The sequence below is a fragment of the Rhinoderma darwinii genome, unplaced genomic scaffold (genome assembly GCF_050947455.1).
Source record: "Rhinoderma darwinii isolate aRhiDar2 unplaced genomic scaffold, aRhiDar2.hap1 Scaffold_535, whole genome shotgun sequence".
Lineage (NCBI taxonomy): Eukaryota > Metazoa > Chordata > Amphibia > Anura > Rhinodermatidae > Rhinoderma > Rhinoderma darwinii.
The window spans coordinates 178878-205600 of NW_027464084.1; the positions used below are offsets into that span (position 1 = coordinate 178878).

The window sequence follows — 26723 nt, forward strand, 5'->3', positions numbered from 1 at the left end:
GAACCGGCATCAGAGCCCACAACAGAACCGGCACCAGAGCCCACGACAGAACCGGCATCAGAGCAAACAACAGAACCCGCATCAGAGCCCATTTTTTGTACTAGGTGTTGGGAGTCTCCTGTCCTGGGTGTTGGGGGTCTCCTGTCCTGGGTGTTGGGGGTCTCCTGTCCTGGGTGTTGGGAGTCTCCTGTCCTGGGTGTTGGGAGTCTCCTGTCCTGGGTGTTGGGGGTCTCCTGTCCTGGGTGTTGGGGGTCTCCTGTCCTGGGTGTTGGGGGTCTCCTGTCTGTGCTGGGTGTTGGGGGTCTCCTGTCTGTGCTGGGTGTTGGGGGTCTCCTGTCTGTGCTGGGTGTTGGGAGTCTCCTGTCTGTGCTGGGTGTTGGGAGTCTCCTGTCTGTGCTGGGTGTTGGGAGTCTCCTGTCTGTGCTGGGTGTTGGGAGTCTCCTGTCTGTGCTGGGTGTTGGGAGTCTCCTGTCTGTGCTGGGTGTTGGGAGTCTCCTGTCTGTGCTGGGTGTTGGGAGTCTCCTGTCTGTGCTGGGTGTTGGGAGTCTCCTGTCTGTGCTGGGTGTTGGGAGTCTCCTGTCTGTGCTGGGTGTTGGGAGTCTCCTGTCTGTGCTGGGTGTTGGGAGTCTCCTGTCTGTGCTGGGTGTTGGGAGTCTCCTGTCTGTGCTGGGTGTTGGGAGTCTCCTGTCTGTGCTGGGTGTTGGGAGTCTCCTGTCTGTGCTGGGTGTTGGGAGTCTCCTGTCTGTGCTGGGTGTTGGGAGTCTCCTGTCTGTGCTGGGTGTTGGGGGTCTCCTGTCTGTGCTGGGTGTTGGGGGTCTCCTGTCTGTGCTGGGTGTTGGGGGTCTCCTGTCTGTGCTGGGTGTTGGGGGTCTCCTGTCTGTGCTGGGTGTTGGGGGTCTCCTGTCTGTGCTGGGTGTTGGGGGTCTCCTGTCTGTGCTGGGTGTTGGGGGTCTCCTGTCTGTGCTGGGTGTTGGGGGTCTCCTGTCTGTGCTGGGTGTTGGGGGTCTCCTGTCTGTGCTGGGTGTTGGGGGTCTCCTGTCTGTGCTGGGTGTTGGGGGTCTCCTGTCTGTGCTGGGTGTTGGGGGTCTCCTGTCTGTGCTGGGTGTTGGGGGTCTCCTGTCTGTGCTGGGTGTTGGGGGTCTCCTGTCTGTGCTGGGTGTTGGGGGTCTCCTGTCTGTGCTGGGTGTTGGGGGTCTCCTGTCTGTGCTGGGTGTTGGGGGTCTCCTGTCTGTGCTGGGTGTTGGGGGTCTCCTGTCTGTGCTGGGTGTTGGGGGTCTCCTGTCTGTGCTGGGTGTTGGGGGTCTCCTGTCTGTGCTGGGTGTTGGGGGTCTCCTGTCTGTGCTGGGTGTTGGGGGTCTCCTGTCTGTGCTGGGTGTTGGGGGTCTCCTGTCTGTGCTGGGTGTTGGGGGTCTCCTGTCTGTGCTGGGTGTTGGGGGTCTCCTGTCTGTGCTGGGTGTTGGGGGTCTCCTGTCTGTGCTGGGTGTTGGGGGTCTCCTGTCTGTGCTGGGTGTTGGGGGTCTCCTGTCTGTGCTGGGTGTTGGGGGTCTCCTGTCTGTGCTGGGTGTTGGGGGTCTCCTGTCTGTGCTGGGTGTTGGGGGTCTCCTGTCTGTGCTGGGTGTTGGGGGTCTCCTGTCTGTGCTGGGTGTTGGGGGTCTCCTGTCTGTGCTGGGTGTTGGGGGTCTCCTGTCTGTGCTGGGTGTTGGGGGTCTCCTGTCTGTGCTGGGTGTTGGGGGTCTCCTGTCTGTGCTGGGTGTTGGGGGTCTCCTGTCTGTGCTGGGTGTTGGGGGTCTCCTGTCTGTGCTGGGTGTTGGGGGTCTCCTGTCTGTGCTGGGTGTTGGGGGTCTCCTGTCTGTGCTGGGTGTTGGGGGTCTCCTGTCTGTGCTGGGTGTTGGGGGTCTCCTGTCTGTGCTGGGTGTTGGGGGTCTCCTGTCTGTGCTGGGTGTTGGGGGTCTCCTGTCTGTGCTGGGTGTTGGGGGTCTCCTGTCTTGGGTGTTGGGGGTCTCCTGTCTTGGGTGTTGGGGGTCTCCTGTCTTGGGTGTTGGGGGTCTCCTGTCTTGGGTGTTGGGGGTCTCCTGTCCTGGGTGTTGGGGGTCTCCTGTCCTGGGTGTTGGGGGTCTCCTGTCCTGGGTGTTGGGGGTCTCCTGTCCTGGGCGTTGGGGGTCTCCTGTCCTGGGCGTTGGGGGTCTCCTGTCCTGGGCGTTGGGGGTCTCCTGTCCTGGGCGTTGGGGGTCTCCTGTCCTGGGCGTTGGGGGTCTCCTGTCCTGGGCGTTGGGGGTCAACTGTCCTGGGCGTTGGGGGTCTCCTGTCCTGGGCGTTGGGGGTCTCCTGTCCTGGGCGTTGGGGGTCTCCTGTCCTGGGCGTTGGGGGTCTCCTGTCCTGGGCGTTGGGGGTCTCCTGTCCTGGGCGTTGGGGGTCTCCTGTCCTGGGCGTTGGGGGTCTCCTGTCCTGGGCGTTGGGGGTCTCCTGTCCTGGGCGTTGGGGGTCTCCTGTCCTGGGCGTTGGGGGTCTCCTGTCCTGGGCGTTGGGGGTCTCCTGTCCTGGGCGTTGGGAGTCTCCTGTCCTGGGCGTTGGGGGTCTCCTGTCCTGGGCGTTGGGAGTCTCCTGTCCTGGGCGTTGGGGGTCTCCTGTCCTGGGTGTTGGGGGTCTCCTGTCCTGGGTGTTGGGGGTCTCCTGTCCTGGGTGTTGAGGGTCTCCTGTCCTGGGTGTTCGGAGTCTCCTGTCCTGGGTGTTGGGGTCCCTTGTGTCACATTAATGTCACCCTGGCAGCGTGTTGGTGACGTCAACTGTCACCCAGGTGTGAGGGTATATAAAAGCTGACAACTAGTGAGGGGGCAGCACTTCCCTGGGTGACAGGCTCCGCATCTCCCTACTGCTCCAGACTCCGAGACTCCAGCGCACGGGTGAGTCCTTTCTGTGTCTTTGCAGTCTGTGTCTTGTAGGTGGTAGGGTCCGTGTGCCTGGCACTGAGAAGGGTGAGATCTGCAGCTGCCTGGCATGTGCCCATCTGTAGCTGGAATTTGCAGGTTTGAAAGTTTATCTGTTTAGTGTAGAGTAAAAGTTTTTTTTAATGTCGGCAGATGCAGGGCTCAAATCACACAGGGTTATATCATCTGCCTGGCACACACAGGGTTATATCATCTGCCTGGCACACACAGGGTTATATCATCTGCCTGGCACACACAGGGTTATATCATCTGCCTGGCACACATAGGGTTATATCTCATCAGCCTGGCACACACAGGGTCATATCTCATCTGCTTGGCACACACAGGGTCACATAGGGTTATATCTCATCAGCCTGGCACACACAGGGTCATATCTCATCTGCTTGGCACACACAGGGTTATATCATCTGCCTGGCACACATAGGGTTATATCTCATCTGCCTGGCACACACAGGGTTATATCATCTGCCTGGCACACATAGGGTTATATCTCATCAGCCTGGCACACACAGGGTCATATCTCATCTGCTTGGCACACACAGGGTTATATCATCTGCCCGGCACACACAGGGTTATATCATCTGCCTGGCACACACAGGGTTATATCTCATCTGCCTGGCACACACAGGGTTATATCATCTGCCTGGCACACATAGGGTTATATCTCATCTGCCTGGCACACACAGGGTTATATCTCATCTGCCTGGCACACACAGGGTTATATCATCTGCCTGGCACACACAGGGTTATATCCTCATCTGCCTGGCACACACAGGGTTATATATCATCTGCCTGGCACACACAGGGTTATATCATCTGCCTGGCACACACACGGTTATATCTCATCTGCCTGGCACACACAGAGTTATATCATCTGCCTGGCACACACACGGTTATGTCATCTGCCTGGCACACACAGGGTTATATCATCTGCCTGGCACACACAGGGTTATATCATCTACCTGGCACACACAGGGTTATATCATCTGCCTGGCATACACAGGGTTATATCATCTGCCTGGCACACACAGGGTTATATCTCATCTGCCTGGCACACGCAGAGTTATATCATCTGCCTGGCACACACAGGGTTATATAATCTGCCTGGCACACACAGGGTTATATCTTATCAGCCTGGCACACATAGGGTTATATCATCTGCCTGGCACACACAGGGTTATATAATCTGCCTGGCACACACAGGGTTATATCTCATCAGCCTGGCACACACAGGGTTATATCTCATCTGCCTGGCACACACAGGGTTATATCTCATCTGCCTGGCACACACAGAGTTATATCATCTGCCTGGCACACACAGGGTTAGATCATCTGCCTGGCACACACAGGGTTATATCATCTGCCTGGCACACACAGGGTTATATCATCTGCCTGGCACACACAGGGTTATATCATCTGCCTGGCACACACAGGGTTATATCATCTGCCTGGCACACACAGGGTTATATCTCATTCGCCTGGCACACACAGGGTTATATCATCTGCCTGGCACACACAGGGTTATATCCTCATCTGCCTGGCACACACAGGGTTATATCTCATCAGCCTGGCACACACAGGATTATATCATCTGCCTGGCACACACAGGGTTATATCATCTGCCTGGCACACACAGGGTTATATCATCTGCCTGGCACACACAGGGTTATATCATCTGCCTGGCACACACAGGGTTATATCATCTGCCTGGCACACACAGGGTTATATCTCATCTGCCTGGCACACACAGGGTTATATCATCTGCCTGGCACACACAGGGTTATATCTCATCTGCCTGGCACACACAGGGTTATATCATCTGCCTGGCACACACAGGGTTATATAATCTGCCTGGCACACACAGGGTTATATCATCTGCCTGGCACACACAGGGTTATATCATCTGCCTGGCACACACAGGGTTATATATCATCTGCCTGGCACACACAGGGTTATATATCATCTGCCTGGCACACACAGGGTTATATCATCTGCCTGGCACACACAGGGCTATATCTCATCTGCCTGGCACACACAGGGTTATATCATCTGCCTGGCACACACAGGGTTATATCATCTGCCTGGCACACACAGGGTTATATCATCTGCCTGGCACACACAGGGTTATATCATCTGCCTGGCACACACAGAGTTATATCATCTGCCTGGCACACACAGGGTTATATCTCATCTGCCTGGCACACACAGGGTTATATCATCTGCCTGGCACACACAGGGTTATAACATCTGCCTGGCACACACAGGGTTATAACATCTGCCTGGCACACACAGGGTTATATCATCTGCCTGGCACACACAGGGTTATATCATCTACCTGGCACACACAGGGTTATATCATCTGCCTGGCACACACAGGGTTATATCTCATCTGCCTGGCACACGCAGAGTTATATCATCTGCCTGGCACACACAGGGTTATATAATCTGCCTGGCACACACAGGGTTATATAATCTGCCTGGCACACACAGGGTTATATCTCATCTGCCTGGCACACACAGGGTTATATCATCTGCCTGGCACACACAGGGTTATATCCTCATCTGCCTGGCACACACAGGGTTATATCATCTGCCTGGCACACACAGGGTTATATCATCTGCCTGGCACACACAGGGTTATATCATCTGCCTGGCACACACAGGGTTATATCATCTGCCTGGCACACACAGGGTTATATCATCTGCCTGGCACACACAGGGTTATATCATCTGCCTGGCACACACAGGGTTATATCTCATCTGCCTGGCACACAGGGTTATATCTCATCTGCCTGGCACACACAGGGTTATATCATCTGCCTGGCACACAGGGTTATAACATCTGCCTGGCACACACAGGGTTATATCTCATCTGCCTGGCACACACAGGGTTATATCATCTGCCTGGCACACACAGGGTTATATCATCTGCCTGGCACACACAGGGTTATATCATCTGCCTGGCACACACAGGGTTATATCATCTGCCTGGCACACACAGGGTTATATATCATCTGCCTGGCACACACAGGGTTATATATCATCTGCCTGGCACACACAGGGTTATATCATCTGCCTGGCACACACAGGGCTATATCTCATCTGCCTGGCACACACAGGGTTATATCATCTGCCTGGCACACACAGGGTTATATCATCTGCCTGGCACACACAGGGTTATATCATCTGCCTGGCACACACAGGGTTATATCATCTGCCTGGCACACACAGAGTTATATCATCTGCCTGGCACACACAGGGTTATATCTCATCTGCCTGGCACACACAGGGTTATATCATCTGCCTGGCACACACAGGGTTATAACATCTGCCTGGCACACACAGGGTTATAACATCTGCCTGGCACACACAGGGTTATATCATCTGCCTGGCACACACAGGGTTATATCATCTACCTGGCACACACAGGGTTATATCATCTGCCTGGCACACACAGGGTTATATCTCATCTGCCTGGCACACGCAGAGTTATATCATCTGCCTGGCACACACAGGGTTATATAATCTGCCTGGCACACACAGGGTTATATAATCTGCCTGGCACACACAGGGTTATATCTCATCTGCCTGGCACACACAGGGTTATATCATCTGCCTGGCACACACAGGGTTATATCCTCATCTGCCTGGCACACACAGGGTTATATCATCTGCCTGGCACACACAGGGTTATATCATCTGCCTGGCACACACAGGGTTATATCATCTGCCTGGCACACACAGGGTTATATCATCTGCCTGGCACACACAGGGTTATATCATCTGCCTGGCACACACAGGGTTATATCATCTGCCTGGCACACACAGGGTTATATCTCATCTGCCTGGCACACAGGGTTATATCTCATCTGCCTGGCACACACAGGGTTATATCATCTGCCTGGCACACAGGGTTATAACATCTGCCTGGCACACACAGGGTTATATCTCATCTGCCTGGCACACACAGGGTTATATCATCTGCCTGGCACACACAGGGTTATATCATCTGCCTGGCACACACAGGGTTATATCATCTGCCTGGCACACATAGGGTTATATCTCATTCGCCTGGCACACACAGGGTTATATCATCTGCCTGGCACACACAGGGTTATATCTCATCTGCCTGGCACACAGGGTTATAACATCTGCCTGGCACACACAGGGTTATATCATCTGCCTGGCACACACAGGGTTATATCATCTGCCTGGCACACACAGGGTTATATCATCTGCCTGGCACACACAGGGTTATATCATCTGCCTGGCACACACAGGGTTATATCATCTGCCTGGCACACATAGGGTTATATCTCATTCGCCTGGCACACACAGGGTTATATCTCATCTGCCTGGCACACACAGGGTTATATCTCATCTGCCTGGCACACACAGGGTTATATCTCATCTGCCTGGCACACAGGGTTATAACATCTGCCTGGCACACACAGGGTTATATCTCATCTGCCTGGCACACAGAGTTATATCATCTGCCTGGCACACACAGGGTTATATCATCTGCCTGGCACACACAGGGTTATATCATCTGCCTGGCACACACAGGGTTATATCATCTGCCTGGCACACACAGGGTTATATCATCTGCCTGGCACACATAGGGTTATATCTCATTCGCCTGGCACACACAGGGTTATATCATCTGCCTGGCACACACAGGGTTATAACATCTGCCTGGCACACACAGGGTTATATCATCTGCCTGGCACACACAGGGTTATATATCATCTGCCTGGCACACACAGGGTTATATATCATCTGCCTGGCACACACAGGGTTATATCATCTGCCTGGCACACACAGGGTTATATATCATCTGCCTGGCACACACAGGGTTATATATCATCTGCCTGGCACACACAGGGTTATATCTCATCAGCCTGGCACACACAGGGTTATATCATCTGCCTGGCACACACAGGGTTATAACATCTGCCTGGCACACACAGGGTTATATCATCTGCCTGGCACACACAGGGTTATATCCTCATCTGCCTGGCACACACAGGGTTATAACATCTGCCTGGCACACAGGGTTATAACATCTGCCTGGCACACACAGGGTTATATCTCATCTGCCTGGCACACACAGGGTTATAACATCTGCCTGGCACACACAGGGTTATATCATCTGCCTGGCACACACAGGGTTATATCCTCATCTGCCTGGCACACACAGGGTTATAACATCTGCCTGGCACACAGGGTTATAACATCTGCCTGGCACACACAGGGTTATATCTCATCTGCCTGGCACACACAGGGTTATATCTCATCTGCCTGGCACACACAGGGTTATATCATCTGCCTGGCACACACAGGGTTATATCATCTGCCTGGCACACACAGGGTTATATCATCTGCCTGGCACACAGGGTTATATCATCTGCCTGGCACACACAGGGTTATATCCTCATCTGCCTGGCACACACAGGGTTATATCATCTGCCTGGCACACACAGGGTTATATATCATCTGCCTGGCACACACAGGGTTATATCATCTGCCTGGCACACACAGGGTTATATCTCATCAGCCTGGCACACACAGGGTTATATCCTCATCTGCCTGGCACACACAGGGTTATATCATCTGCCTGGCACACACAGGGTTATATCCTCATCTGCCTGGCACACACAGGGTTATAACATCTGCCTGCCACACACAGAGTTATATCATCTGCCTGGCACACAGGGTTATATCATCTGCCTGGCACACACAGGGTTATATCCTCATCTGCCTGGCACACACAGGGTTATAACATCTGCCTGGCACACACAGGGTTATAACATCTGCCTGGCACACAGGGTTATAACATCTGCCTGGCACACACAGGGTTATATCTCATCTGCCTGGCACACACAGGGTTATATCTCATCTGCCTGGCACACACAGGGTTATATCATCTGCCTGGCACACACAGGGTTATATCATCTGCCTGGCACACACAGGGTTATATCATCTACCTGGCACACACAGGGTTATATCATCTGCCTGGCACACACAGGGTTATATCATCTGCCTGGCACACACAGGGTTATATCATCTGCCTGGCACACACAGAGTTATATCATCTGCCTGGCACACACAGAGTTATATCATCTGCCTGGCACACACAGGGTTATATCATCTGCCTGGCACACACACGGTTATATCATCTGCCTGGCACACACAGGGTTATATCATCTGCCTGGCACACACAGGGTTATATCATCTACCTGGCACACACAGGGTTATATCATCTGCCTGGCACACACAGGGTTATATCATCTGCCTGGCACACACAGGGTTATATCATCTGCCTGGCACACACAGGGTTATATCATCTGCCTGGCACACACAGGGTTATATCATCTGCCTGGCACACACAGGGTTATATCTCATCTGCCTGGCACACGCAGAGTTATATCATCTGCCTGGCACACACAGGGTTATATCTTATCAGCCTGGCACACATAGGGTTATATCATCTGCCTGGCACACACAGGGTTATATAATCTGCCTGGCACACACAGGGTTATATCTCATCTGCCTGGCACACACAGGGTTATATAATCTGCCTGGCACACACAGGGTTATATCATCTGCCTGGCACACACAGGGTTATATCTCATTCGCCTGGCACACACAGGGTTATATCATCTGCCTGGCACACACAGGGTTATATCATCTGCCTGGCACACACAGGGTTATATCATCTGCCTGGCACACACAGGGTTATATCATCTGCCTGGCACACACAGGGTTATAACATCTGCCTGGCACACACAGGGTTATATCATCTGCCTGGCACACACAGGGTTATATCATCTGCCTGGCACACACAGGGTTATATATCATCTGCCTGGCACACACAGGGTTATATCCTCATCTGCCTGGCACACACAGGGTTATAACATCTGCCTGGCACACACAGGGTTATATCATCTGCCTGGCACACACAGGGTTATATCATCTGCCTGGCACACACAGGGTTATATCTCATCTGCCTGGCACACAGGGTTATATATCATCTGCCTGGCACACACAGGGTTATATCCTCATCTGCCTGGCACACACAGGGTTATATCATCTGCCTGGCACACACAGGGTTATATATCATCTGCCTGGCACACACAGGGTTATATCATCTGCCTGGCACACACAGGGTTATAACATCTGCCTGGCACACACAGGGTTATATCATCTGCCTGGCACACACAGGGTTATATCATCTGCCTGGCACACACAGGGTTATATCCTCATCTGCCTGGCACACACAGGGTTATAACATCTGCCTGGCACACACAGGGTTATATATCATCTGCCTGGCACACACAGGGTTATATATCATCTGCCTGGCACACACAGGGTTATATATCATCTGCCTGGCACACACAGGGTTATATATCATCTGCCTGGCACACACAGGGTTATATCATCTGCCTGGCACACACAGGGTTATATCCTCATCTGCCTGGCACACACAGGGTTATAACATCTGCCTGGCACACACAGGGTTATATATCATCTGCCTGGCACACACAGGGTTATATCATCTGCCTGGCACACACAGGGTTATAACATCTGCCTGGCACACACAGGGTTATATCATCTGCCTGGCACACACAGGGTTATATCCTCATCTGCCTGGCACACACAGGGTTATAACATCTGCCTGGCACACACAGGGTTATATCATCTGCCTGGCACACACAGGGTTATATATCATCTGCCTGGCACACACAGGGTTATAACATCTGCCTGGCACACACAGGGTTATATATCATCTGCCTGGCACACACAGGGTTATATATCATCTGCCTGGCACACACAGGGTTATAACATCTGCCTGGCACACACAGGGTTATAACATCTGCCTGGCACACACAGGGTTATAACATCTGCCTGGCACACACAGGGTTATATCCTCATCTGCCTGGCACACACAGGGTTATAACATCTGCCTGGCACACACAGGGTTATATCTCATCTGCCTGGCACACACAGGGTTATATCATCTGCCTGGCACACACAGGGTTATATATCATCTGCCTGGCACACACAGGGTTATATCATCTGCCTGGCACACACAGGGTTATATCATCTGCCTGGCACACACAGGGTATGGAGCGGGTAATGAACGCCGGGGGCTTGTGCCAGGGTCGGGGGTCTCTCTCTTTCCTGGACTAATCCCAGTTCTTGCTCCTCAGTCCCGAAAGACACAATGGGCCCCTCGGTGCTGAGCCTCGTCCTCGTCCTGTCTGTGGCCCTCAGCTGCCTGGACGCGGCCCCCACAAACAGGTGAGTGTCCGACACAGGGGGCCGACTAGTCTGAAGAGCTTGCAATCTAAGACCCCCCCCCCTCCCCCCGGGTTGAGTTTATTTTCGGTTCTTCGTTTCTTATAATTAGATTGAAAATCACCGAAGTCTCTAATGGGAAAGGAAGAAAGATGATGACCCTGCAGAGGGGGCACCGCGGCCCCACCCCGGGCACCGAGCCCCCCGCCCGGGAGAAGAGGTGATATATCCTGCCGACTATTACACCACTGACCTCTCTACAGATCTGCAGAACATCGCTCCTCTACCACCTGACAGATACATAGTGATATATCCTGCAGATTATTACACCACTGACCTCTCTAGAGATCTGCAGAACATTGCTCCTCTACCTCCTGACAGATACATAGTGATATATCCTGCAGATTATTACACCACTGACCTCTCTACAGATCTGCAGAACATCGCTCCTCTACCCCCTGACAGATACATAGTGATATATCCTGCAGATTATTACACCACTGACCTCTCTACAGATCTGCAGAACATTGCTCCTCTACCTCCTGACAGATACATAGTGATATATCCTGCAGATTATTACACCACTGACCTCTCTACAGATCTGCAGAACATCGCTCCTCTACCACCTGACAGATACATAGTGATATATCCTGCAGATTATTACACCACTGACCTCTCTAGAGATCTGCAGAACATTGCTCCTCTACCTCCTGACAGATACATAGTGATATATCCTGCAGATTATTACACCACTGACCTCTCTACAGATCTGCAGAACATCGCTCCTCTACCTCCTGACAGGTACATAGTGATATATCCTGCAGATTATTACACCACTGACCTCTCTACAGATCTGCAGAACATCGCTCCTCTACCTCCTGACAGATACATAGTGATATATCCTGCATATTATTACACCACTGACCTCTCTACAGATCTGCAGAACATCGCTCCTCTACCTCCTGACAGATACATAGTGATATATCCTGCAGATTATTACACCACTGACCTCTCCACAGATCTGCAGAACATTGCTCCTCCACCTCCTGACAGATACATAGTGATATATCCTGCAGATTATTACACCACTGACCTCTCTACAGATCTGCAGAACATTGCTCCTCTACCTCCTGACAGATACATAGTGATATATCCTGCAGATTATTACACCACTGACCTCTCTACAGATCTGCAGAACATCGCTCCTCTACCTCCTGACAGGTACATAGTGATATATCCTGCAGATTATTACACCACTGACCTCTCTACAGATCTGCAGAACATTGCTCCTCCACCTCCTGACAGATACATAGTGATATATCCTGCAGATTATTACACCACTGACCTCTCTACAGATCTGCAGAACATTGCTCCTCTACCTCCTGACAGATACATAGTGATATATCCTGCAGATTATTACACCACTGTCCTCTCTACAGATCTGCAGAACATCGCTCCTCTACCTCCTGACAGGTACATAGTGATATATCCTGCAGATTATTACACCACTGATCTCTGTACAGATCTGCAGAACATTGCTCCTCTACCCCCTGACAGATACATAGTGATATATCCTGCAGATTATTACACCACTGACCTCTGTACAGATCTGCAGAACATTGCTCCTCTACCTCCTGACAGATACATAGTGATATATCCTGCAGATTATTACACCACTGACCTCTCTACAGATCTGCAGAACATCGCTCCTCTACCTCCTGACAGATACATAGTGATATATCCTGCAGATTATTACACCACTGACCTATCTACAGATCTGCAGAACATTGCTCCTCCACCTCCTGACAGATACATAGTGATATATCCTGCAGATTATTACACCACTGACCTCTCTACAGATCTGCAGAACATTGCTCCTCTACCTCCTGACAGATACATAGTGATATATCCTGCAGATTATTACACCACTGACCTCTCTACAGATCTGCAGAACATTGCTCCTCTACCTCCTGACAGATACATAGTGATATATCCTGCAGATTATTACACCACTGTCCTCTCTACAGATCTGCAGAACATCGCTCCTCTACCTCCTGACAGGTACATAGTGATATATCCTGCAGATTATTACACCACTGATCTCTGTACAGATCTGCAGAACATTGCTCCTCTACCCCCTGACAGATACATAGTGATATATCCTGCAGATTATTACACCACTGACCTCTGTACAGATCTGCAGAACATTGCTCCTCTACCTCCTGACAGATACATAGTGATATATCCTGCAGATTATTACACCACTGACCTCTCTACAGATCTGCAGAACATCGCTCCTCTACCTCCTGACAGATACATAGTGATATATCCTGCAGATTATTACACCACTGACCTATCTACAGATCTGCAGAACATTGCTCCTCTACCTCCTGACAGATACATAGTGATATATCCTGCAGATTATTACACCACTGACCTCTCTACAGATCTGCAGAACATTGCTCCTCTACCTCCTGACAGATACATAGTGATATATCCTGCAGATTATTACACCACTGACCTCTCTACAGATCTGCAGAACATTGCTCCTCTACCTCCTGACAGATACATAGTGATATATCCTGCAGATTATTACACCACTGACCCCTCTACAGATCTGCAGAACATTGCTCCTCCACCTCCTGACAGATACATAGTGATATATCCTGCAGATTATTACACCACTGACCTCTCTACAGATCTGCAGAACATTGCTCCTCTACCTCCTGACAGATACATAGTGATATATCCTGCAGATTATTACACCACTGACCTCTCTACAGATCTGCAGAACATCGCTCCTCTACCTCCTGACAGATACATAGTGATATATCCTGCAGATTATTACACCACTGACCTCTCTACAGATCTGCAGAACATTGCTCCTCTACCTCCTGACAGATACATAGTGATATATCCTGCAGATTATTACACCACTGACCTCTCTGCAGAACATTGCTCCTCTACCTCCTGACAGATACATAGTGATATATCCTGCAGATTATTACACCACTGATCTCTCTACAGATCTGCAGAACATTGCTCCTCTACCTCCTGACAGATACATAGTGATATATCCTGCAGATTATTACACCACTGACCTCTGTACAGATCTGCAGAACATTGCTCCTCTACCTCCTGACAGATACATAGTGATATATCCTGCAGATTATTACACCACTGACCTCTCTGCAGAACATTGCTCCTCTACCTCCTGACAGATACATAGTGATATATCCTGCAGATTATTACACCACTGATCTCTCTACAGATCTGCAGAACATTGCTCCTCTACCTCCTGACAGATACATAGTGATATATCCTGCAGATTATTACACCACTGACCTCTCTACAGATCTGCAGAACATTGCTCCTCTACCTCCTGACAGGTACATAGTGATATATCCTGCAGATTATTACACCACTGACCTCTCTACAGATCTGCAGAACATTGCTCCTCTACCTCCTGACAGATACATAGTGATATATCCTGCAGATTATTACACCACTGACCTCTGTACAGATCTGCAGAACATTGCTCCTCTACCTCCTGACAGATACATAGTGATATATCCTGCAGATTATTACACCACTGACCTCTGTACAGATCTGCAGAACATTGATCGTTATCTAATAAACTCTCCTGTGTTTCTTCGTCTCCCAGGAGTCAGATGGAGAAGAGAAGATGTAACACGGCGACTTGCGTCACGCAGCGTTTGGCTGACTTCCTGGTGCGATCAAGCAGCAATTACGGTCCGATCTTTGCGCCTACAAACGTGGGGTCCTACACTTACGGCAAAAGGGACATCGTTGGTCTTCTACGGCGAGAATCCTTCGACTATATCCAGAATTAGCCAATCACATTGCTCCATGAACTTGACTCTGTTTCTTGATCTCCTCAGCCTGAGACACATTACACCTTTTGAGTGCGGCTTGTCAGGTCATCGCTGTCCCTTTAACCGTCCATATAATCAATACAGGCTGCTGATAGAAGCAAAGCGAGAGTAAGGGGCTAAAGGGGTCCTCTGACCGCAGGATCCCAGACCCCTCTGATTCCTGGCATTCATCTCTCTGGAGGGAGCAAATAGAGACGCCCGGTTTTGGAACAAGAGCCAAGAGCAGTTTAATAAGGACAAAGCCGGGGGGTCCTCACCCCAAAAATATGTGACTTCCTGACATGTGTGAATAAAGAAGAACCTTAGAATCTCTATAAGTGTCAGAGATGTCGACAAACATAAGACACGGGGAAATCCATCCATTTACCCAACACAGGCAATGAAACTGTTAAAACCCCTGTTCACCATAAACACTTTACATCTAGAAAGAATCTACACAAATGCTGGAGGGAACGAATATACATGACATTACTGATCCCTGAGTTACATCCTGATTATACTCCAGAGCTGCACTCACTATTCTGCTGGTGGAGTCACTGTGTACATACATTACATTACTTATCCTGCACTGATCCGGAGTTACATCCTGTATTATACTCCAGAGCTGCACTCACTATTCTGCTGGTGGAGTCACTGTGTACATACATTACTTATCCTGTACTGATCCAGAGTTATATCCTGTATTATACTCCAGAGCTGCACTCACTATTCTGCTGGTGGAGTCACTGTGTACATACATTACTTATCCTGTACTGATCCTGAGTTACATCCTGTATTATACTCCAGAGCTGCACTCACTATTCTGCTGGTGGAGTCACTGTGTACATACATTACATTACTTATCCTGTACTGATCCTGAGTTACATCCTGTATTATACTCCAGAGCTGCACTCACTATTCTGCTGGTGGAGTCACTGTGTACATTACATTACTTATCCTGTACTGATCCTGAGTTACATCCTGTATTATACTCCAGAGCTGCACTCACTATTCTGCTGGTGGAGTCACTGTGTACATACATTACATTACTTATCCTGTACTGATCCTGAGTTATATCCTGTATTATACTCCAGAGCTGCACTCACTATTCTGCTGGTGGAGTCACTGTGTACATACATTACATTACTTATCCTGTACTGATCCTGAGTTACATCCTGTATTATACTCCAGAGCTGCACTCACTATTCTGCTGGTGGAGTCACAGTGTACATACATTACATTACTTATCCTGTACTGATCCTGAGTTACATCCTATATTATACTCCAGAGCTGCACTCACTATTCTGCTGGTGGAGTCACTGTGTACATTACATTACATTACTTATCCTGTACTGATCCTGAGTTATATCCTGTATTATACTCCAGAGCTGCACTCACTATTCTGCTGGTGGAGTCACTGTGTACATACATTACATTACTTATCCTGTACTGATCCTGAGTTACATCCTGTATTATACTCCAGAGCTGCACTCACTATTCTGCTGGTGGAGTCACAGTGTACATACATTACATTACTTATCCTGTACTGATCCTGAGTTACATCCTATATTATACTCCAGAGCTGCACTCACTATTCTGCTGGTGGAGTCACTGTGTACATACATTACATTACTGATCCTGTACTGATCCTGAGTTATATCCTGTATTATACTCCAGAGCTGCACTCACTATTCTGCTGGTGGAGTCACTGTGTACATACATTACATTACTTATCCTGTACTGATCCGGAGTTACATCCTGTATTAGCTAAGCCCAATTTCCCAGCCACCACAATATAGGTAAAATAAAAAACTTTTATTCAGCTACGTATAGCCAAGACAGACCACATGAATATAGATAAAAATTGTCAACAGCCGAGAACCGGATACATATAAGTGCTATCTGAATAAACAGACACACACAGTATAGGCATAGGAGTATCAGTATTTCCCTATCCAGTTAGAATTGTAACTAATAAAGTGTCCGGTGAACAACAGTAGGTCAGGTCAACGGCTGTGTTTAAAATATTAGCAGCCCCCCCGACATGTTTCGCTACTAAGTAGCGTCCTCAGGGGTCCACGGGGCTAATGGCGGCGCGGGATGAAAAGGATCCTGATATAGGTGCGTCAGATGACACATCCGAAGGTGTGTCAGGCAAAGTAGCCAATGGTGAAAAAGGAGACATAGCGACCTCTCAGCTGTCTACAGCTGACGTATAAACGGCAGGATAAGAAGGTACAATCACGGACGTGAGGCGGCGCATGCGCACTGGAGTAAAAAACGAACTCAGTGCAATCGTCCTGACCTAGATCCCGACTCAGCCAAAGAGTCGCCAGCGCATGCGCTGATGGGCAAATGACAACATAGTGCCGGAGAGGCACATTCATGTACGGCGATATTGATTGCTATCACCGTCAGAGTGATGACACTAAACAAGCGTCTATCAGTGTAATCAGCCGACACTGATGACTTTTTGTCATTCATTATTAGCCCATAATAAAGCGCGTGCGCAATATTAATAGGACTATACTCAGAGAGAAGCACATAGAGGGAACACCTCCCATGTAAAGTACGTAGAATAGCACATTGGTTCCCAACGGGAGGAAATGTTGTGAATCCACCCGAGGTCCCTAATTTATGATAATGTCAATCATCCAACCGCCACCACAGGATCAATAAAAAATATATATGGATAATAATAAACCGCCATCCTCACATGGTCAAATCGTAATTAAATAAGCACGTCAGTTAGTCTAACCACTCAAATTACAAGTGGCTATATCTTTTGGAAGGATTCTCCACATTAATGCAAAGAATGCAATAAAGGCAGGCAGGTAGTTTTAGGGTTTTCAGTTGTTTTTAATATAAATATGCACATAGCTCCACAGTGGTCCAATAATATAGACAAGGACAACATTGAGAAAGTTCCCACAATGTCCAACTGTAGAGTCAAAGAAAAGCGCTGAAAGTAAAACCCTCGTTCAGACCTGAGGGGGACATGGTATTAAGACGATGGATCCATCTCGCTTCCTCCTGCAAGAGTTTACGATCCAAGTTGCCCGCTCTGGGGCCCATTTTGATTTGAGTAATGCCCCAAAATTTAAGCAACCTAGGGTTACCTCCATGAAATTTAATAATATGTCTCGTAAGAGTAGTATCCTCCTTACAAGTTACTGCACTCATATGTCTAGATACACGTCTTCTAAGCTCCTGAACGGTTTTACCCACATATAATTTAGGGCAAGGACACCTGGTAACATAGACAACCCCACTGCTTTGGCAGTTCAAAAACTGCTCAATTCGATAAGACCTGCCATCGACAGGATTAGTAAAATTCTTCACGGTCGGCATTAGGGGGCAGAAGGAACATCTGCCACATGGATGAAAGCCCTTAAGTGACGATTTGAGCCAAGTTGAGGAGATGTTAGGTTGCCCAGAATAATGGCTATGTACCAGGAACTCTCGTAGGTTCCTACCCCTACGATATGTAACACTCGGATTAGCCATCACTGCATCCCTAAGATCGGGATCAGCAGTAAGAATGGCCCAGTGTCTTTGAAGGATTTGTACAACTTGAGAAGAACAAGCATCGTACGTGCCAATGCATCGGATGATATCAGATGACCCTGCTTTAGTGTCCTTCTTAACCTTATTTGACAGTAGGTCACTCCTATCAGAAGCCCTTGCCCTAGCATATGCCCTGTGTAGCCATTTTTTTGGGTAGCCACGTGCTGTGAACTTTTTAAAGAGACCGTCACATTCAGTTTGAAAAGATAGTTCGCTAGAACAATTGCGTCTGGCTCTCAAATATTGACCAATGGGTATACCCTTCTTAAGGGCAGGAGGATGATAGCTCTGCCAATGGAGAAGGCTATTAGTAGCAGTAGCCTTACGGAAGATATCAGTCTGGACACCGCCACCAGGATCCAGAGAGATCTTGAGATCAAGAAAATTAATGGTGTGGTCATGAATCTCATACGTAAATTTCATGCCAATAGAATTGGCATTGAGCATAGACATGAAGTCACAAAAGGTGCTGACATCCCCATCCCAAAGGATGAGAATGTCATCGATATATCTTCCCCAAAATGAAATATGTGAAGTGAAGGAGAGGAAATTATCAGAAAAAACTATAGTGTCTTCCCACCACCCTAAGAAAAGGTTCGCATAAGTAGGTGCACAGACAGTGCCCATGGCCGTACCCTTTATTTGGTGATAATATTTATGGTTAAAAATAAAATAATTGTGAGTAAGTAAAAAATGTAGGAGTGACAGAACAAAATCGTTGTGACGTTGAAATTGGGTGCCTTTAGTGTTGAGGAAATGCTTAACAGCATTGAGTCCCAAATCGTGCTGGATATTGGTGTAAAGGGACTCCACGTCTATGCTCGCTATCATAGTGGTGGGAGTTACATTGATCTCATGGATCCTGGTGACGGTGTCCTTGGTATCCTTAAGATAGGAAGACAATGAAGAGACAAATGGTGTTAATATCTCATTGACATAGAGACTAATACCCTGTGTCAGGCTGTCATTACTCGACACAATGGGTCTACCAGGAAGGGGAGAGGTTGCTTTATGAACCTTTGGCAACGCATAAAAGGTCGCCAAAGTAGGAGTCGGATTATAAAGGCACTTGAATTCATCACTGGTGATAAGGTTCTGATTCCTAGCACCATCAAGCAGAGTATATAGCTCGGCAAGGTATTTAGCCGTAGGGTTAGTACTCAAGATGACATAAGTGGTAGTGTCGTCAAGTAATCTATGAACCATGCTAACATAGTCAGCATGGCTCATGATCACGATATTGCCCCCCTTATCCGAGGGCTTGAGGACTAAATTGTCATCTCTACACAAAGTGTCCAATGCCCCTCTCTCATAGTTGTTAAGGTTACCAAAGGTGTTAGATTTCTTGTTTTTAAGTTTTTTAAGGTCATTACACACCATCCTAACAAAAGTATCAATGTGACTATATTGTGAAAATGGAGGTGTGAGCTTGGACTTAGGACGTAATGTCGAGAATGGTCCAATGGCATCTGCAACACCAAATTCACTCTCATGGAGTAAACTCTCAAGGTCCCTCAGGGTGTTGGTTTCCGCACGGTCCTGAAGAGTTCTCCCAGAAAAATTTCCCTTAAAGTACTTATGTAGGGCCAATTTACGTGCGAAGAGGTTAATGTCCTTTACCCAAACAAATTCGTCATAAGATGGAGTTGGGGTGTATGACAGACCCTTTTTAAGTAGAGTCAATTGATGAGAGTTAAGTTGACACGAGGATAAATTAATAATTTGCATCTCATCATCCCTTACGTGCCTGATGTATCCGACTCAGAGAAGTCAGTGAACACTGTATTGCGTCTCTGAGTCGGATACATCAGGCACGGAGGAATCCAGAAACAGTGCCGATAGCCTTAGACTTGGCACTAAACGTAAAATTAGGAATAATAGACCAAGTTTTTCCAAGAGAACTCCGACTGTGTCTAGACAATTTGTAACTAACGCTCCTTATCATACTACAAAATGTCCCCCCAGCACATCAAGTTCCTCTTCCTTTCTGTCTGGGCCTGTTCCCTCATCTATGCCAAACTCTATGAACACACCGTCCACACCTCATGTCTCCCGTGCCAATTCAAGCCTACATGGAGGGGACAATATTACCAAACAATCTACTGGTCCCCTCACTACTTTTCCTTTTTTAGGCCCGCCCAGTCTGAACTGGGGGATAAAACCCTAACATCTAACATACAGGCAGTAAGGGATGATGAGATGCAAATTATTAATTTATCCTCGTGTCAACTTAACTCTCATCAATTGACTCTACTTAAAAAGGGTCTGTCATACACTCCAACTCCATCTTATGACGAATTTGTTTGGGTAAAGGACATTAACCTCTTCGCACGTAAATTGGCCCTACATAAGTACTTTAAGGGAAATTTTTCTGGGAGAACTCTTCAGGACCGTGCGGAAACCAACACCCTGAGGGACCTTGAGAGTTTACTCCATGAGAGTGAATTTGGTGTTGCAGATGCCATTGGACCATTCTCGACATTACGTCCTAAGTCCAAGCTCACACCTCCATTTTCACAATATAGTCACATTGATACTTTTGTTAGGATGGTGTGTAATGACCTTAAAAAACTTAAAAACAAGAAATCTAACACCTTTGGTAACCTTAACAACTATGAGAGAGGGGCATTGGACACTTTGTGTAGAGATGACAATTTAGTCCTCAAGCCCTCGGATAAGGGGGGCAATATCGTGATCATGAGCCATGCTGACTATGTTAGCATGGTTCATAGATTACTTGACGACACTACCACTTATGTCATCTTGAGTACTAACCCTACGGCTAAATACCTTGCCGAGCTATATACTCTGCTTGATGGTGCTAGGAATCAGAACCTTATCACCAGTGATGAATTCAAGTGCCTTTATAATCCGACTCCTACTTTGGCGACCTTTTATGCGTTGCCAAAGGTTCATAAAGCAACCTCTCCCCTTCCTGGTAGACCCATTGTGTCGGGTAATGACAGCCTGACACAGGGTATTAGTCTCTATGTCAATGAGATATTAACACCATTTGTCTCTTCATTGTCTTCCTATCTTAAGGATACCAAGGACACCGTCACCAGGATCCATGAGATCAATGTAACTCCCACCACTATGATAGCGAGCATAGACGTGGAGTCCCTTTACACCAATATCCAGCACGATTTGGGACTCAATGCTGTTAAGCATTTCCTCAACACTAAAGGCACCCAATTTCAACGTCACAACGATTTTGTTCTGTCACTCCTACCTTTTTTACTTACTCACAATTATTTTATTTTTAACCATAAATATTATCACCAAATAAAGGGTACGGCCATGGGCACTGTCTGTGCACCTACTTATGCGAACCTTTTCTTAGGGTGGTGGGAAGACACTATAGTTTTTTCTGATAATTTCCTCTCCTTCACTTCACATATTTCATTTTGGGGAAGATATATCGATGACATTCTCATCCTTTGGGATGGGGATGTCAGCACCTTTTGTGACTTCATGTCTATGCTCAATGCCAATTCTATTGGCATGAAATTTACGTATGAGATTCATGACCACACCATTAATTTTCTTGATCTCAAGATCTCTCTGGATCCTGGTGGCGGTGTCCAGACTGATATCTTCCGTAAGGCTACTGCTACTAATAGCCTTCTCCATTGGCAGAGCTATCATCCTCCTGCCCTTAAGAAGGGTATACCCATTGGTCAATATTTGAGAGCCAGACGCAATTGTTCTAGCGAACTATCTTTTCAAACTGAATGTGACGGTCTCTTTAAAAAGTTCACAGCACGTGGCTACCCAAAAAAATGGCTACACAGGGCATATGCTAGGGCAAGGGCTTCTGATAGGAGTGACCTACTGTCAAATAAGGTTAAGAAGGACACTAAAGCAGGGTCATCTGATATCATCCGATGCATTGGCACGTACGATGCTTGTTCTTCTCAAGTTGTACAAATCCTTCAAAGACACTGGGCCATTCTTACTGCTGATCCCGATCTTAGGGATGCAGTGATGGCTAATCCGAGTGTTACATATCGTAGGGGTAGGAACCTACGAGAGTTCCTGGTACATAGCCATTATTCTGGGCAACCTAACATCTCCTCAACTTGGCTCAAATCGTCACTTAAGGGCTTTCATCCATGTGGCAGATGTTCCTTCTGCCCCCTAATGCCGACCGTGAAGAATTTTACTAATCCTGTCGATGGCAGGTCTTATCGAATTGAGCAGTTTTTGAACTGCCAAAGCAGTGGGGTTGTCTATGTTGCCAGGTGTCCTTGCCCTAAATTATATGTGGGTAAAACCGTTCAGGAGCTTAGAAGACGTGTATCTAGACATATGAGTGCAGTAACTTGTAAGGAGGATACTACTCTTACGAGACATATTATTAAATTTCATGGAGGTAACCCTAGGTTGCTTAAATTTTGGGGCATTACTCAAATCAAAATGGGCCCCAGAGCGGGCAACTTGGATCGTAAACTCTTGCAGGAGGAAGCGAGATGGATCCATCGTCTTAATACCATGTCCCCCTCAGGTCTGAACGAGGGTTTTACTTTCAGCGCTTTTCTTTGACTCTACAGTTGGACATTGTGGGAACTTTCTCAATGTTGTCCTTGTCTATATTATTGGACCACTGTGGAGCTATGTGCATATTTATATTAAAAACAACTGAAAACCCTAAAACTACCTGCCTGCCTTTATTGCATTCTTTGCATTAATGTGGAGAATCCTTCCAAAAGATATAGCCACTTGTAATTTGAGTGGTTAGACTAACTGACGTGCTTATTTAATTACGATTTGACCATGTGAGGATGGCGGTTTATTATTATCCATATATATTTTTTATTGATCCTGTGGTGGCGGTTGGATGATTGACATTATCATAAATTAGGGACCTCGGGTGGATTCACAACATTTCCTCCCGTTGGGAACCAATGTGCTATTCTACGTACTTTACATGGGAGGTGTTCCCTCTATGTGCTTCTCTCTGAGTATAGTCCTATTAATATTGCGCACGCGCTTTATTATGGGCTAATAATGAATGACAAAAAGTCATCAGTGTCGGCTGATTACACTGATAGACGCTTGTTTAGTGTCATCACTCTGACGGTGATAGCAATCAATATCGCCGTACATGAATGTGCCTCTCCGGCACTATGTTGTCATTTGCCCATCAGCGCATGCGCTGGCGACTCTTTGGCTGAGTCGGGATCTAGGTCAGGACGATTGCACTGAGTTCGTTTTTTACTCCAGTGCGCATGCGCCGCCTCACGTCCGTGATTGTACCTTCTTATCCTGCCGTTTATACGTCAGCTGTAGACAGCTGAGAGGTCGCTATGTCTCCTTTTTCACCATTGGCTACTTTGCCTGACACACCTTCGGATGTGTCATCTGACGCACCTATATCAGGATCCTTTTCATCCCGCGCCGCCATTAGCCCCGTGGACCCCTGAGGACGCTACTTAGTAGCGAAACATGTCGGGGGGGCTGCTAATATTTTAAACACAGCCGTTGACCTGACCTACTGTTGTTCACCGGACACTTTATTAGTTACAATTCTAACTGGATAGGGAAATACTGATACTCCTATGCCTATACTGTGTGTGTCTGTTTATTCAGATAGCACTTATATGTATCCGGTTCTCGGCTGTTGACAATTTTTATCTATATTCATGTGGTCTGTCTTGGCTATACGTAGCTGAATAAAAGTTTTTTATTTTACCTATATTGTGGTGGCTGGGAAATTGGGCTTAGCTGTTGCAGACAGCTTTCTCCTTATAAATGTATATTGTGCCCGCCAGCCACTAAGGGTCACAACCTTTTTTTGTTTTACATCCTGTATTATACTCCAGAGCTGCACTCACTATTCTGCTGGTGGAGTCACTGTGTACATACATTACATTACTTATCCTGTACTGATCCTGAGTTAGATCCTGTATTATACCCCAGAGCTGCACTCACTATTCTTCTGGTGGAGTCACTGTGTACATACATTACTTATCCTGTACTGATCCTGAGTTACATCCTGTATTATACTCCAGAGCTGCACTCACTATTCTGCTGGTGGAGTCACTGTGTACATACATTACATTACTTATCCTGTACTGATCCTGAGTTAGATCCTGTATTATACCCCAGAGCTGCACTCACTATTCTGCTGGTGGAGTCACTGTGTACATACATTACATTACTTATCCTGTACTGATCCTGAGTTATATCCTGTATTATACTCCAGAGCTGCACTCACTATTCTTCTGGTGGAGTCACTGTGTACATACATTACATTACTTATCCTGTACTGAACCTGAGTTATATCCTGTATTATACTCCAGAGCTGCACTCACCATTCTGCTGGTGGAGTCACTATGTACATACATTACTTATCCTGTACTGATCCTGAGTTACATCCTGTATTATACTCCAGAGCTGCACTCACTATTCTGCTGGTGGAGTCACTGTGTACATACATTACTTATCCTGTACTGATCCTGAGTTATATCCTGTATTATACTCCAGAGCTGCACTCACTATTCTGCTGGTGGAGTCACTGTGTACATACATTACTTATCCTGTACTGATCCTGAGTTACATCCTGTATTATACTCCAGAGCTGCACTCGCTATTCTGCTGGTGGAGTCACTGTGTACATACATTACATTACTTATCCTGTACTGATCCTGAGTTACATCCTGTATTATACTCCAGAGCTGCACTCACTATTCTGCTGGTGGAGTCACTGTGTACATACATTACATTACTTATCCTGTACTGATCCTGAGTTATATCCTGTATTATACTCCAGAGCTGCACTCACTATTCTGCTGGTGGAGTCACTGTGTACATACATTACATTACTTATCCTGTACTGATCCTGAGTTAGATCCTGTATTATACCCCAGAGCTGCACTCACTATTCTGCTGGTGGAGTCACTGTGTACATACATTACATTACTTATCCTGTACTGATCCTGAGTTATATCCTGTATTATACTCCAGAGCTGCACTCACTATTCTTCTGGTGGAGTCACTGTGTACATACATTACATTACTTATCCTGTACTGAACCTGAGTTATATCCTGTATTATACTCCAGAGCTGCACTCACCATTCTGCTGGTGGAGTCACTATGTACATACATTACTTATCCTGTACTGATCCTGAGTTACATCCTGTATTATACTCCAGAGCTGCACTCACTATTCTGCTGGTGGAGTCACTGTGTACATACATTACTTATCCTGTACTGATCCTGAGTTATATCCTGTATTATACTCCAGAGCTGCACTCACTATTCTGCTGGTGGAGTCACTGTGTACATACATTACTTATCCTGTACTGATCCTGAGTTACATCCTGTATTATACTCCAGAGCTGCACTCGCTATTCTGCTGGTGGAGTCACTGTGTACATACATTACATTACTTATCCTGTACTGATCCTGAGTTACATCCTGTATTATACTCCAGAGCTGCACTCACTATTCTGCTGGTGGAGTCACTGTGTACATACATTACATTACTTATCCTGTACTGATCCTGAGTTATATCCTGTATTATACTCCAGAGCTGCACTCACTATTCTGCTGGTGGAGTCACTGTATACATACATTACATTACTTATCCTGTACTGATCCTGAGTTACATCCTGTATTATACGCCAGAGCTGCCCTCACTATTCTGCTGGTGGAGTCACTGTGTACATACATTACATTACTTATCCTGTACTGAACCTGAGTTATATCCTGTATTATACTCCAGAGCTGCACTCACTATTCTGCTGGTGGAGTCACTGTGTACATACATTACATTACTTATCCTGTACTGATCCTGAGTTATATCCTGTATTATACTCCAGAGCTGCACTCACTATTCTGCTGGTGGAGTCACTGTGTACATACATTACATTACTTATCCTGTACTGATCCTGAGTTATATCCTGTATTATACTCCAGAGCTGCGCTCACTATTCTGCTGGTGGAGTCACTGTGTACATACATTACATTACTTATCCTGTACTGATCCTGAGTTACATCCTGTATCTCTTTATTTTATATAAATTTACA

The 26723-nt window shown here is 47.3% G+C and overlaps 1 protein-coding gene across 1 annotated transcript; it reads left to right on the forward strand.

Annotated features, from left to right (window-relative positions):
• Positions 1 to 2835: 2835 nt before the first annotated feature.
• On the forward strand, positions 2836 to 15428 carry IAPP (islet amyloid polypeptide). Its single transcript, XM_075848889.1, has 4 exons — positions 2836 to 2900; positions 11159 to 11249; positions 11359 to 11466; positions 14911 to 15428. Exons 2-4 carry the CDS (start codon positions 11173 to 11175, stop codon positions 15098 to 15100), a joined length of 375 nt encoding a protein of 124 aa, XP_075705004.1. The 5' UTR covers positions 2836 to 2900; positions 11159 to 11172; the 3' UTR covers positions 15101 to 15428.
• Positions 15429 to 26723: the final 11295 nt, after the last annotated feature.